The following is a 16,064-nucleotide window of genomic DNA, read 5'->3' as shown; positions in this document are numbered from 1 at the left end:
AATCTACCAATAACACCACGACAGATATTTTACCGCCATTTAACGGCCAATCGTATTCAAAATTTTAAATGTAACTGTCTTTACTTACAGGGGTATAAAATCAATATGGCCGGAGATTTAGTTATATTTATTTATCCTTTACTACAAAATCGGAGAATATTAGTCTAAATTTTTATGAAATTAACGTTGTAAAAAAACCACAAATATTTTAATATTGAGAGCTTTATTTTTTTTATAAATAATTTGAAGCAAAGAAGCCAAAGTTTTAACGTTAATTCATGGCTGCCAATTATATCAACAGTGGGTGTGATAACTGAAAACTGATAAACATGAAAATCCTAGGATCCCAGATGACAAGTGATATGAAATCGTTTTTCAACAATAATAATTAATGTTCATGTGACTGTTAGCGATGTAGTAATCAGCCACCGAAGAATTATTATGAATAGTGACAAATCTCGGATAGAGAAAATTATTGATCAAATTAATGCTGTTAATGCAAAGAAAATTGCACTACTTTTAGTGATAGGATTTGCTTGTTATCATGGAATCCTTCACGTCCGTTATGGTAAATGATATAGGTTATAAAAAAAAAAACAATTCACTATCAAAACAAACCTATTTGCCAATTTGTAAAATATTTAAAGACATATTTTTATCAGGGACAAATTCTTGTAAGTGGCTATTGTCTGATGGTCGATACAAAGGGGACCAAGAATGGCAGCCTTATGGATGCATGTTGCATCGTTATACCAAGATGTATGATGTAACTTTTATTTCAAGTAAATTATTATTTATGATTATTAATTTTTCAGTGATACAAGAAAATGTTTACGTTACTTAGCCTTTTATGGAACTAAGACACATTTTATTTTTGTTGGAGACAAGAGGATACAAGATTTATATATGACATTTGTGAACCACCTTAAGCAGGAAGAAGAAGTGATGTTAATACCTTTACAAGATGTTACCAAAAATTTAACTCACATTGATAATAAATTAAAATTGAAAGTTGAATTTTTTGGTATATCTTTTGTTTCTAAATTAATGGTTGACAAATTCAGGTAATCTTAACAATTCCAATTTAAATAATCATTATAGTTACATTTTTAAGACAGTGGCAAGTATCCAAAGAAGCTCCATCTGTGATAATTGGTGGATGTGCATTGGAACCTATTAAGATTTCAAATGCTTCATTAGGAATGGTTGAAGAGTATAAAGTAAATTTAACACGCCTTGTTCAACCAATTAGTAAACTTCATAAGAGAAAAACTAAAATTTTATGGGCATTACAAGAACCAGTAAATCCTGATAAATTAAAATTAGATGTGCAAATGATCAATAATGAAGTAATTGATTTATATAATAAAGCAGCTATTGAGGTAATTAATATTAATAATAGTATTAGATAAAGTTTTAAACAAAGTAATTTTAAGATTTTACATTATACTGAAGCAGAATTATGGCGTAGTTTGAAGCTGGTTGGTGAAGGCATGATTTCTGAGAGTCCAGATGGAATATATTTAGCACCAAGACCTTTGCAGTATGATATCCAGATCCTGCTCAATATGTATTGTAATGATTACATGAACTTTAATGATGGAACATGTTGCAGTTCAATGGAACAATATACAATGTTACAAGTGGTTACATTTGCCATTCTGTGCATATGGTGAGTCAAAATTTTATTTAAGTAAACACATGAACTCCTTGGTTGATCCAGTAGACACATTCTGCAACAATATTGCAAAAATGCGTATCCTTAAGAGTATATTATACAGGGTGTCTTAGCTAAGACTTCCGAGCCTAATAACTCGGTTATTTTCCAACGGATTTTTATGAAATTTAAATTGCAGATATTTTAGATGGTGAAGAATAAATGCTCATTTATGCAATTACCCAAGTCTTAAAAACATAATTTTTATGTGCCTTTTTAAAATGTTAAATCACTGAAGATTTACATCAAAAAATTGATCGTCAATAAAAAATGCTGCAGGGAGAAACTCGTTCTTGAAAGACGTCTGGTTTGCAAGAAAAAAGAAAAAAAACTGTGTTAAACGTGGCTGCAGATGCAAAAACGTAGACGCCTATGAAACAAACGCGCAATTTTGTCGAATTTTGGTCACCCCTTTTCGCACAAACGCAGGTGACATATTTGACGTTTATCTTGCTAACCTTACAAACACTTACAAAATTAAAGACAACATTTGGACGTAATTTATTATACTAGATGCTTTAATTCTTCCGATCGAGATATTTTAGCAAGGTAATTTGGTTCACGTACGCTTCCTGTGTTTTCAAATAAATTGACGACTCTCTGAACCTTAAATTTTGTAAAGCCTATTGTCGCGGGCAATACATTTTGGTCGTCAATGTCATTTCAAAATTTGGTTAGATTGTCACATATTTAAAAAAATTCCTACCTGATTATACCCATGTCAACCTCCTTGATGTCAAAAAATGAGAACAAAATGACAATTAATGTCATACAACATGATGATAGGTTATGACATTTACGACTGTTTTACAATGGAGCATTTTCGATTGCGTCAAAGAATGACCTTACGACCAAAATTTATTGCTCGCGACTGTACATTTGTGTTCCACCAGAAAACGAACTGTGTCATTGAAGTTCTTACGACACCCTCCGTAGGCAAAAATTGTTTCCTTTTTCAACAATATTGAAATTTCTGTAGTCTATTTTTAGAGTATTTTCAATAAATTTACACAATTTGACTTTTCGCCCACTTTTGACAGATTTCAAAGGTGTACAAAATGTTGCTTGGCAATTTTTCATCAATTGTTTCAAAAGGTAACTGCTCAAATACCTTCAAAATTTAGATTAAAATTTTAACAACAAAATCTAATCTTTTCGTTGAATCAGTTGAATCAATTAGTTAATTGTTGTTAATGTTGAACAATCGAATAATAGTTGCGCCTAATTTTTAATAAAGGAAACACGTGTTAAAATTACATTTTTTAACTTGAGGAAATTTTATTATTAGTAATTGAACCTTCACCCTCTAACATATCTGTATTTTAAATTTCATAAAATTCCGGTGGCAAATAACCGAGATATTAGGCTCGAAAGTCTTAGCTGAGACACCCTGTATACTGGGTGCCCCAAAATTCGCGGAACAACTTAGCAATACGTTGTTAAGTAGTAATTAAAATATCAGGTAAAAATGTTTTAAAAAACCAATCTTCTTTTTTGTCGAAGATGTACGTATTTGTTACACTAAATGTGGCAACATTTAAAAACATTCGATGTATCCCAATAGTCTACAAATATTTCGTTTTTGTTGTATCCATGGAAATGAGAGAGAAAAATCAAAGCCATGTTGCCGTACGTTATTTGAGGTAAAACGAACATAAATAAAATTACTATTTGGAAATGCTGGAAGTAGTGAAAAAAATAATTGCAAACCTGATCACAATCGTTCAGAATTATTATGCCCCTGGCTAGTAAAATATAAATAAAGTAAATTCAAAAAACTCCTGGACTGTCAAAATTAAATTTTAAATAAAATGCTTGTTTTGACTGTACTTGTGTATAAAAAATGTTCGCTAGAGTGTACCGACATCAAAATCTAGTTACAAAATATATTTAGGTTATGTTTTCATTTTTAATTATTGAACTAAAAATGTTTTGAATCATTCATTGCTTCGAACACTTGAAGTGAAATGCAGCAACTAAATGAATTGGAGCAATTTAATAAAGTTTATCAAAAACACACGACAAACTGAAAACAAGTAACAAATTAAACAACAACCAAAATCATCCAAAATAAAGTGATCTGTTTCATTTATTCAGAATTGGAAGAAAATTATTTAACATTTGATTAACACTTATCTGCAAAATTTTGTGAATCACAAGAACGAACACCAATTATTAGTTAACAATTCTGGAGCGGCTTTGGCACAAATTTGTTATTTCTTCCCGTTATTATCACTTTTTTGTTTGTTCCTCATCATCATTTCTTATGGCTCTCTTCTCTCGCACCAATAGAACCACCCTAGTTCGTTTTGAACTTTCCATTTTAACCTTTTTACAAAATACACTTATAAATAATTTTGCAATTTGTTTGACAATGTCAATTTAAACAAATGAATAGTTTAAAAAATCGTAGAAAACAACTAGGCAATATGAAAATAACTAGTGATTTGACCAACCTAACAACTGCAATTTTGATTTTGACAGTCCAGATGTTTTTTGAATGGACTTTAGTCAAAATCTTTTTTAACATTTAAAATAAATGAGATCAAAGCTGCACCTTTTGAGCCCCCATATCTTCAAATTTAAGAGGTATAGAATTTTTTAATTATTTTACTCATTATTTTCTAACCTGAGTTGACATTGCCCCATTGGGTTGTTCCGTGAATTTTGGGGCACCCAGTATACTGTTTCTTAAAGTAAAAGATTATAAAAATGTTTAAGAATCTTACTTGTTCAAAGCACTTTTGCAAATGAGCACTATATGTTTGATAATAATAAAGGATCTGCGACTCTATACTAGACATCTTCACACTTTGTCGGATCATGTTTGTACACTTTCTTGATAAAAAAAATCACAGTTTCGAGTCAAGATGATCAGATCTCTCAACCAATCCATTTATCTTGGTAATGCGGTAATGCCAAATTCTTGCGCCTCAGCAAACATGATATTTTTTTATTGATGGATATGTATTTATGTTCATCCAAATACATTTTGTAAATATTACATAAATTTAAGGGGAAGAATACGCCAGTGGTGAGAGCCAAATTCTAATTTTCACATTTAGCGCTCTTCACGAAATGCTGTGTTCGGTATAAAATTTTTCTACGTCGTGTTGGCTTCGCTGGTACCTTCTCATAATTGGTTTACAACAGGGCAACGACAGTTTTGTCACCAGTAAATTTACGACACTTGAAAGGACAAGTGGTGCCCAACTGCCAGACAACTTATTCTATTTTTGCGGATATATGGCATAATAATAAGTAATAGTGTAACGTTTTCACACTCCGTGGATCGACGATTTAAAGAAACACAATTAACTTATTTAATGGTTTATTTTAATTAATACCTCTAATTTACATTAGTTCGCTCTGGATCTCAAGTGTCGCTGTTCAATTACCTTTTAAAAAATTCTGAAAATATTTTTCAATAATTAAAATAAATTAGGTCAAAACTATAACCTTTCAGTCCGTATGACTTCGAGACTAAAAAAGATGGATATTTTCAAAAATAGCTATTTGTGCAATAAGTTAGGAAAAAACACTTTTCCTACGAATTGCACACATGATTTTTTTCTACTGGAGTTTGGAAAATACATAAAATTTGGATATTTTTAATATACTATTAATTATTTCTAAATTAAAAAGCGAAATCAAAATTGTTCTACTTTCGTTACCATAGAGAAATAATTTATTAATGAAAAATTGTGACGGCGTTTAAGCTTTTATCTCAATTAAATACCAGTTTTTACGTTACGTATCCCAGGAAACGACCAAAATTGAACTTTTAGTGTTGAAATATTATTTCCGCCCTTAGTAGGAAATTTTTCACTTTTCCTAACTGAAATTAGTATTACAATGTTGAAGTTTTCCAAACTCTAGTAGAAAAAAAAATTAACATTGGCATTGGCTACTTACTAGTGTCAGTAAAATTAAACTGGACGAAGTAAGTACTTTGCATGTCTGGATGGAGGCTGCAATTGAAAGTTCTAAAACAAATACCGTTCAATTTGATGTTGAGGGAAAATTTTAAAACATAACATACCTATTAAAGGACTATTATACCAATAAAATTTAATATCCTCTTTGAATTAAAGCGGGCAAAAGATGTTCCAAATAGAACGGTTTCAGTTTGGGCAGCATCCTTTCATGGAAGTCGGGATCAGTTTCAATTTTTTCTAAAATCATTCCCTTCGGTGTCCATATAATAAAATAACAAAACTGACGGGACGTTATTAAAAGCTGCCCCTGAACTTGAAAGTAGTATGCGCGAGTACGCTTCAACTTCAAATGACCATTTTCAAGTGATGCAAATTTGATTTTTTTTGAAATTATTGCATTTTCAGGTGTAAAGTCCCTTGCCGTGTAGGGGCATTTTATTTCAATAAGTCCATCATCCCCAATTACTCCATCTGGACTTGCAGCTAAAAAGGGATGATGTTCACTTATGAATAATCCGCAATCTTTAATTGCCTCGCTGCTGATATCTAGAAAAACAATATTTTTTTTTTTAATATTTAAATTTGATAAAGCAAGCACTCATTTTTAGACCAACATAAAATCCAATCATCCTTTTTTACATGCATATAAAATCGTGTGTAAACGTTATTTGGTAAAATTTTAAATAAGCATAAATATAATTTTTTTATCACTGTTCAATCTTTACCTCTCTCTACCCCAACTTAGTGGTGCCGGACCCCTCAGGCTACTCCGGCTACCTGTAACTATATACGAGCCCCGTACGGCTAATTGTTTTTAAAAATACATTCACCTTTGTCTAATTCATATTTTCTATTTTCACTTACAATACCCCGAGTGTGTTGATTGTTTCCGGAAATTTTGTTCTCGTGAAATTGCCGGAAATTTTCGATCTCATTATACGAATATTTGTTTCGACGACAAATTGTCTAAGAAACAAATACGACTAAAATGTGGAGAAAAATTTCCCGTAATTTCGTACCATCGAGTTGTATTCGGCATGACAATTCCACGAAAGAAAATTTCATTTTCAACTTTTACACAATTTTTTTAATTTATACGTAGTCTATGACTCTCAAAGCGTTAGTTAATTTAGTTGAAAACAACAAAAATTTTACTGTGGATCAAAAATTAGTTTAGCAAAATTCGAGGAAGGAGGAGAAAATGAAAAGTGTTATTATTACGCTTTATTACGAATATCAACTGTTCAGTCAATGCTCTATCAAATCAAGCTAAAAGTAAATGCAGAACGTAGATGCAGAAACTTTCTTTTTGTAAATTTCATTACGCTCCTAGTTTTACTACTCTACCTGAACGCAAATTCCAGGATGCAATAAACATTCGTGTGCAACCCCGTCCAACACAGTCGAAGTCGAGGCGCCAGGCCTTCGACGGAGACAACACGCGAAGGATAGAATGCTGATAGCTGCATTTTCACTGCGTTGTACAATCAAATTTTGTCAAGGAATTACAACGATTGTAATTACTCAACAAATTTGAAATTTCACAAACACTTCAACAACACATCAGTCGAAAGATCTTGATTATTCTTGTTCTCATCTGAATAAAGTCCTGTTCAGAAAAATATTCTAAAGTAAGGCAAATTATTAGGCGTTTTCTTATTTTTTTTTGGGAAAACTAAGGCCGTCTTGAACATTTTGAATATCAAGAGCCTTCAATCTACACTAGTTTTATGGCATATATTTTTTTCAGGAAAATTTATTGATTAGTTTGGCCACAATTTGTCGACAAAAATCACCTTAATTTGGCTCTCACCACTGGCGTATTCTTCCCCTTAACTTAGCAGAATCACTTCCATCTATATTCATGTAGGTATCTACTGGGCGACCCAAAATTCGCGGAACAACTCAATGGGACAATGGCAACTCATGTTAGAAAATAATGAAAAAAATAATAAAAACATTCTATATCTCTTAGATTTGAAGATATGGGGGTTCAAAAGGTGCAGCGTTGATCTCATTTATTTTAAACGTTAAAACAGATTTTGACTATTTATCTTTTACTAGCTAGTGGGATAATAATTCTGAACGATTTTGATCAGGTTTGCAATTACATATTTTCTTCATTATTTCCAGCATTTCCAAATAGTAATTTTATGTCCGTTTTACCTCAAACAACGTACGGCAACATGGCTTTGATTTTTCTCTCTCATTTCCATGGATACAACAAAAATGACATATTTGCAGACTATTGGTATACATATTGGGTGATTCAAAATGATTGTGGATAATTATGGCAACTATAATATGTAGGAAAATTTATGTGGCAACTATACAGTGCATTTTTTTTAACTGTTGCCATAGCGAATTACATGGTAACTCTGTCCACTCATAGATTGCTTGACATAAATGTTACTAAAAATGTGCACCCTACGCTACAACAAGTAGATCTGGCGCGAAATTTTAAAAAATGGAAAGAGCAGATTTACACGTGATGTTTTATTATTATTCTGCATGTTTGCACTTAGGAAAGACGAAAGAAAACTTCAGTACAGTAGGAGTAATATATTAGGTTTTATTAATACAGGGTATTTCACGAGTAATAATGTGCCCGACGGAATAAAAAATGCAACCCACAATTCATTTTCGAATTTCCTAAAAAACTGGCTATTGAAATTAAAATATCCAGCTTTTTTCGGAAATGACTAAACACAAGCAAGAGATTATTTAATATGTACTCCTATTTAATGCATGAACAAAAATTACCTCTGTATCATTTTCGATGTTTGTAATTAGATTCTTGAGGCACGCACAAATTTAAAAAAATCAACAAAAAATCACAACGGAACAGATCAAAACAGCAACATGATCAAAACTAATGACTTTTAAAACCAGAGAATCGCAAAACAAAGCTCTAAAGATGAAAAATCGCAAATCTAAATGCTTAAACCACTTTGACAGAACTGACTATTTCAAATTTGAAATGTCATATAATTTATTTTTCGCGTGGGTTTCATAACAACCAGTGAGAATCAGTGGCGCGAATGCTTCAAGATATTACCAACACAATCTATGATACTTTCTTAATATTTTTTTCTAACACTAATATCTTATACTGTTTCTATGGTGCATTTGAGCTCACACCTTATGTTTCCCATAAAATACGCTTGTCTCTATAAGACACGTCGTCAATAGCAACGTATCTTATAGAGTCATAAAATACGCTCACACATATCATTCAAGTAACATTTTATTCATCATTTTTGCAGTAATTATCACAAAAGTGAAAAGTACAATTATTGAATTAGAACTGCCACATTAGCTTCGTGCTCTTGTTCCTAACATCTTCTTCTTTAACTTCTACTGTCTCATTCAATGCAAGTGCCCGGCCATCGAAAACTGGCAATCTTTACATTTTCTTCAAATGATTCTTGGCGTAGTGTGAATTAACTTTTAATGAAGTTCTAGACACTTACCCCATATCAAGAAAAGCCAAAATGACATTTTCCGTTACCTCCGTGATGCTTTTTTTATTGTTCCGGCCTTGAAACGAAACATACACCTTTTCGTATGCACTTTTAGACTTCATTGGTAACAAATTGCCCCATTTTTCTTATTTCTTCTGGAACGTTTTGGCACATTTCAACGATGAAAATTGTTTTTTTCCAAATTTGTTGATATTATTACCATAGTACCCACGGCAACCTCCGCATTTTGTGTATTGTGACGCGCCTCGAATAATTTCTGAATTTATTAAAATTTCTGATAAGATGTTACTGTTAGAAAAAATCTTGAAGACAACGCGTGTTTTATAGTTTAAAAATCTCGATCTATTAAATCCTCGCTCCCTGCGGTCGCTCTGATTTAAACTACGATCTCGATTTTTAAATCGTCTATAAAACCCTTGTTGTCTTAATAGCTATAATGTTATGGTTTGGGGATTTTGTTGTCGAAGGATATTTAAAAAAATGCATTCTATCAGTGGACGTAGTCTAAAACATATACCCCCTGTTAACTTTTGTTCTGATGAAAATATTCAAACCATTTTTGGAACAAAGTTGGAAGATTTTTTAAACTATCGGATAGATTACAATTCAATATCCTAAACTGTCGAAAAAGTTGTGGAAAAAATATTTTCTAGCGCGCCGGAATAATAGTAGGTACATACGTCGAACGGCCGCCAGAATAGCGTCCCTGTCGGCTCAACTCAACCAGCTCCACTTTTGACTTTTGTCACTTTCATTTAAAAAATAAATATCGAGATCTCCTCTAGGCTATGATTACAATAAATAATAAATTAAAATTTAAAACCTAATTTTTTTTTCCATATCGCCTACTACGTTTTTTGTCAAATTATTTACGTTCATTAATTTCAACTTTGAAGAGTAAAATTAACAAAATAAAACTGCTTGTTGTTGTTCAAACAGTATGCATTACGTAGTCTTATTAATGATTTATTACAAAAATAAAAATTAGCACCAAATCTGCAGTGAATCATAAGATTCATAAGTCAACAGAGGGTATAATTTTTACCATGCAATTCCCTATGGCAAACAACAGTTAAAAAAAACGCATAAGAGGTCAACCAGAAACTGTGGAGGAATTAAGGACAAGAATAACTGAAGCTTGTAATTCCATTATAGTGCGACATTTACGAAGAAATTTTCAAGATCGCTTGGGACATTGTCTAGCACTCGAAAGAAAACACTTTGAACAATTCCTTTGACAATTTCTGTTGATTTGTTGAGTTATTTGTGCGTTAATGTTTTTAATAAATAAATGTTTGTGCGTTGTTTTTTTTAATAAATAAATGTTTAGATGTTCTGCCTTCCAAAAGCTAGTTTAATCATAGCCTCCAGGAGATCTCGCTATTTTTTAAATGAAAGTGACAAAAGTCAAAAGTGGAGATGGTCAGGTGCTGGTTGAGCCGACAGGGAGGCTATTCTGCGGCCGCTGGACGTACTATTATTCCGGCGCGCTAGAAAATATTTTTTTCACAACTTTTTGGACAGTTTAGAATATTATTGAATTGTAATCTAACCGATAGTTTAAAAAATCTTCCAACTTTGTTCCAAAAATGGTTTGCATATTTTCATCAGAACAAAAGTTAACAGGGGGTGTATGTTTAACCATGCAATTCCCTATGGCAACAGTTAAAAAAATGCACTGTAGTCTTTGCCAAAACCAAATAACCACCAACACTGCATTCTACCCGGAAAATCAACCGGCAACGTTGTGTACTATTGGGAGCAAAAAAAGTGGGACATCAACATGACAACATCACTGTCTTGACTTTTAATGTGAAATGCCCCTTATCTGTTTCTAACCCTACTTTGAATTGATTGACGTTGTCATTAAGTGTTGTCGGTTGTAGGGAATGAGTGTAAGTAAGCACGTAGTGAATATTTATTTAATGCAAAGTCCCAATCAAAATCTACCTTTATCAAAAGAAGAGGGCATTTGGAAAAGGAAAATAGGAGTATAAAATAAAATTTTAAACTGTCAGCTAGAATAGTGTCAAATTTCTACGACAATAATCAAAAGGCAAAATGACAATAAAGCTTGCACTACATTGAATTTTTCTAAACTAACAGAAGTTTGAGGTCCCATTTTTTTTACTTGCAAATAGTACATATTATATAACGGGTGTTTTTTTAAATATGGCGTCGAAGTAGACGTTGAACTGTCGATTGTGAACGCACTAACAGGTTACGGATCACCGATCAGCTGTTTAAATCTTATGCTTTTACACGAGTGGTGGCGACATAAAATTGCGAGATTTGGACATGAAAGCTTGACGAAGATTCTGAATCTGAATGACAGCGATGACAGTTAATATTTGATTTACACCACACAAAAATTTGGTGGAAAAAGTAAAACTTACAAAGCTACCCATGGCTTGCTTGATCGCATCGACCACTCACCAAGATGAAGAATAGAGTAGAGTATACGTAGTTACATTAACTTATGCAGCACTGTTCTGTGATTAGACTGATCAACAGCCAAAATGTTCTCCAGACACAATAAGTTAATTTAGAATAATAATAGGTGCTTGCTAATTACGAATATAGTAGCAAAATAATTATTAGCTTTAGTTTTGACGATACAGCGTGTGTAACAGTCACAATCAGTAGGTACAATTTTGCTGTTTGTGTTAGGTATACTTAGGTAAGATGTACTATTCCGGACATGGAATCTTGGCCAACATTTTTTTGACATTTCTAAAAAAATTTATGTAAATCAATCATTAGTGTCATTAATAAATGACAATTATTAAAAATCACTTTGAAGTTTTTATTGTGACATCAAAAAAGTAAGGAAATAGCATTATCGAGTCAAAAGTTGGGTTATAGTCAATAAAGGCCAGTTCACACATATTTGTCAGTTAAATGTCAGTTGTGGCCAAGATTCCGTGTCCGGAATAGTATGTTATTATAAATAAATTAAAGATTAATTCATCAAAGAAAAATTCAAAGTCAAAAGTTGTTGCTCAGTGTTATCAGTTATTATCTGTAATACAATGTAATTATAATACATAAAGTGGGTACAGGTTGCAAAGACACACTTGTCATTTGCAACAGCTTTTTTTCAATATTTCTGAACCAAATAAAGGCAAACAAAGGGAGCAGAAAATCATAGTTTGGATTGAATATTTTCCATATAAGTACAGTTTTAAAGTAATTTCAAATGACTAATGCCATAAAAGTGCTGTTGCAAATGACAAGTGTGTCTTTGCAACCTGTACCCACTTTACAAGTTATTAACAAATACATATGTTTACAGTGTGACCGTTGCCGTTGTGATGATCCTCCATCGACTGGTAATGCAGTGGAAAGGTCGGCCTATTCATGAATACAATCAATTACCAGAAAATGAATTTCAAACACAAACAGCTGCTCCCGGAAGTTACTACAACCTCTTCGGTTCCCTCGCAAAGATGGCGCTCATTATGTCGTATTTTTTCGTATGTGATCGCACCAATTTCTTCATGAAGGAAAATAAATACTACTCTGAATTTAGTTTTTGGCTTCCAATCGGCTATGTCACTGTATTAGGTTTATTTTTTACCGAAGATAGTAAATACACCAAAGTATTACATCGCGATCAGTTGAATGAATGGAAAGGCTGGATGCAGCTAGTCATTTTAGTCTATCACATAACGGGTGCAAGTCGCATCTTACCCATTAATATGCACATTAAAGTATTAATTTCTGCGTATTTATTTTTATTAGGCTATGAACAGTTTTGTTGTGTTTGGCAACGTGGTGACATAGGTATAGTTAGTTTTTTTCGAGTGCTCTTCCAATTGAACTTCATGACCGTAACGCTTTGCTTATGCATGAATAGACCATATCAGTTTTATTATTTTGTGCCATTACTATCATTCTGGTATTTGATGACATATTGTTTTATGGCCTTTCCACCTCACATAACAGCTCAAAATTCAGAAAATAATGTAATGCAATATTTTTATCTGTTAATTAAATTTATTGTACTTTTTACTGTCATCACTATATTGTTTATGTCGGAAGTATTCTTTGAAAAAGTCTTTGTTACCAGACCTTGGAAAGCTTTATTTGTTACCACAGATGATGATATTCGTGAGTGGTGGTTTAGGTGGAAACTAGATAGATATTCTATTATGTACGGAATGAGTTTCGCTGTTATCTTACTTTTAGCTCAAAGATACAATATTTACGATGATAACAATCATAGCAATCTATTTTCAAGGGGCCTAGCGTTGACTGGCACATTAGCGGCAATAATGGGCATAGGTTGTTACATAATTATAACTTTTTTGTGTTCTAGTGAATTAGAATGTAGCGAAATTCATTCGTATATAGTTTTTATTCCAATTGTGGGGTACATAGTTTTAAGAAATATTTCTGGAATCTTAAGAACAAGATATTCCAGCTTATTCGCTTGGTTTGGCGAAATTTCTCTAGAATTATTCATAAGTCAGTACCATATTTGGCTTGCGGCTGATACACATGGTGTTTTGGTACTTATTCCGGGTTATCCCGTTTTAAACGTGATGATTACGTCGTTTATTTTTGTTTGTGCTTCACATGAAGTACATCGATTAACCAAAGTATTGCTGCCATACGCAGTTCCAGCCGATTGGAAGTGTGTTTTGAGAAATTTCATTTTGTTTCTAGCTATTTTAGTACCTATTGGAATAAATGACGGTATGTTTTAATAAACTGCTTTCAGTAGCGAATGGTTCAATTGTTTCTAAAAATGCACTACCTATATTCCCTGTACTGTATATACATTTTTATATTTCATACAAGCTTTGTGTAAATGTTTATTAATAAATGTTTTTTTATTAACCGCAGTTCTTTTATTTTGTATAAATTACTTTAATTAAAAACGTAATCTTGACCTAAGAGACAAGTATTTCCATTATACATAATAGTATATTCTGATAAGAGTCAGGAGGGCTTGTCCCCCATTGAGCTGAATCAAACCGAACCGCAAAAATTCGGAAGAAATAAATTACATGTTTTTAAATCACAGTTCGCACATTTCATCGAACCGAACCGAATCGGATCGAACTATATTAATTCGGCTGGATCGCTTGCTTGAGCGACTCAGCCAAATAATTCGGAAGCGAATTTATTATTTCGTCAACTTTTGTAGGCTTTCGGAAACTTTCATAAACCAGTCAAAACACTCAAAACGTGCATTTCACGTGTCTACCATTTTTGCTCAATAATAGTTATTTCTGTGGCGGTCGTGAAAAAGTAGGTAAGTCAAATAATTTCAAAAATGAGTTAACGATGTTTACACCTTAATAATAAATCATGGAATTAAATAATTCAGATTATCACAGTTTAAAATTTACTTATATTGAAAGCAAGTACAGGTAGAAAGAAGTTTCTATTTAATTACAGGATTTTAAGAATGATATGGAATTTTGAATCGTTGCCCTGAAAAATTTACATTTTCGACTTACCTACTTTTTCACGACCGCCACAGATTTATGGTATAAGTGGGTTATTTAAGATATTACCCACGAGGTAGGTTATTACCATTTTTTTTTTTAAATTACCACACTGACTTTTTCTTCTTTTTCTGATAGACCTTACTACTACCTAAACGATTAATGAAAAAAATTGGTACCTTAGATGACAATTTTTTTGAGAAAATGACAAATTTTACTTCAAGAATTTAATTTAATTTTTAATGTAAAAATTTTAATCGATCTTAAACAGAAACAAACAAACATCTAAGGTTAACAATAAAATGTAACGCAAATGTTGAAATTATCCCCCGCCAACTTTTGGCACTGTACACCGCGCTCAATAATGTCAGGACTGATTTGTTCCATTTCAGCGCGAATTCTCTGTCATAAATCTTCTAAATTGTTTGGTCTATTAAAGTAAACCCTCGATTTTAAATAATCATATAGAAAAAAAAATAAGTACTATTCCAGACATGGAATCTTGGCCAACATTTTTTTGACATTTCTAAAAAAAAATGATGTAAACCAATCATTAGCGTCATTAGTAAATGACAATTATTAAAAATCACTTTGAAGTTTTTATTCTGACATCAAAAAAGCAAGGATATGGCATTATCGAGTCAAAAGTTGGGTTATATTCAATAAAGGCCAGTTCACACATATTTGTCAGTTAAATGTCAGTTATGGCCAAGATTCCGTGTCCGGAATAGTACTTACATTAAAAATTAAATTAAATTTTTGAAATAAAATTTGTTATTTTCTCAAAAAAATTGTTATGTAAGGTACCAATTTTTTTCATTCATCATTTAGGTAGTAGGAAGGTCTATCAGATAGAGAAGAAAAAAGTGGAGGTTAGTGTAATAGTGTATTATGTACTTACATGTACTATGGCGGACAATAAATTTAGGCCGGCCTGTCATTGCCTTGATATCAAAATGTGAAGCTGGCATTATGTTCAACTAACCCCATTTTCGATTTTTGTCATTCTTGTCATCGTGACAGCGATAATCAAAATTAAAATTGGGAAAAGAAGCGTGCACCAGAGAGAAGTGATACTACAGTTATGGTAGTGCGTCATGATCTGTAAGTTACGAAAAGGGCGAAGGAAACGCCAAACAACTTAAAAACCTTCAGTTTGACAAACTGACACATCAGTCAATCAGTCATAATGACAATAAATGGTCGCTTGCATCGACTTTTTTGAAATTTCAGAAATTTGCCGGCCTAAATTTATTGTCCGCCATAGTATGTAGGTACCGTTACGTTATATCTCTAATAGAGAGATATTGCAGTGTCATATAACTGTTAGCAGTATTTAGAAAGACGTTATTTTGACATCTAAGTGTCAATTTTTAGCACGTAGACGATAATAACGATTGCGCTTTACGTAAATTGCGAACGTATACCGCAAGACGTTAACATTATTTTTGACATTTCTCATATG

At 32.3% G+C, this 16,064-nt stretch overlaps 1 protein-coding gene across 1 annotated transcript; it reads left to right on the top strand.

Moving 5' to 3' along the window:
- The first annotated feature begins 112 nt into the window (after positions 1-112).
- Positions 113-13,986, top strand: LOC138122273 (N-acetylneuraminate 9-O-acetyltransferase). Its single transcript, XM_069036444.1, has 6 exons — positions 113-568; positions 663-759; positions 816-1,064; positions 1,115-1,382; positions 1,437-1,672; positions 12,436-13,986. Exons 1-6 carry the CDS (start codon positions 442-444, stop codon positions 13,850-13,852), a joined length of 2,394 nt encoding a protein of 797 aa, XP_068892545.1. The 5' UTR covers positions 113-441; the 3' UTR covers positions 13,853-13,986.
- Positions 13,987-16,064: the final 2,078 nt, after the last annotated feature.

Source organism: Tenebrio molitor, chromosome 1 (assembly GCF_963966145.1).
Source record: "Tenebrio molitor chromosome 1, icTenMoli1.1, whole genome shotgun sequence".
In the NCBI taxonomy this organism is placed as follows: domain Eukaryota; kingdom Metazoa; phylum Arthropoda; class Insecta; order Coleoptera; family Tenebrionidae; genus Tenebrio; species Tenebrio molitor.
This window is presented reverse-complemented; position numbering and strand designations above follow the sequence as displayed.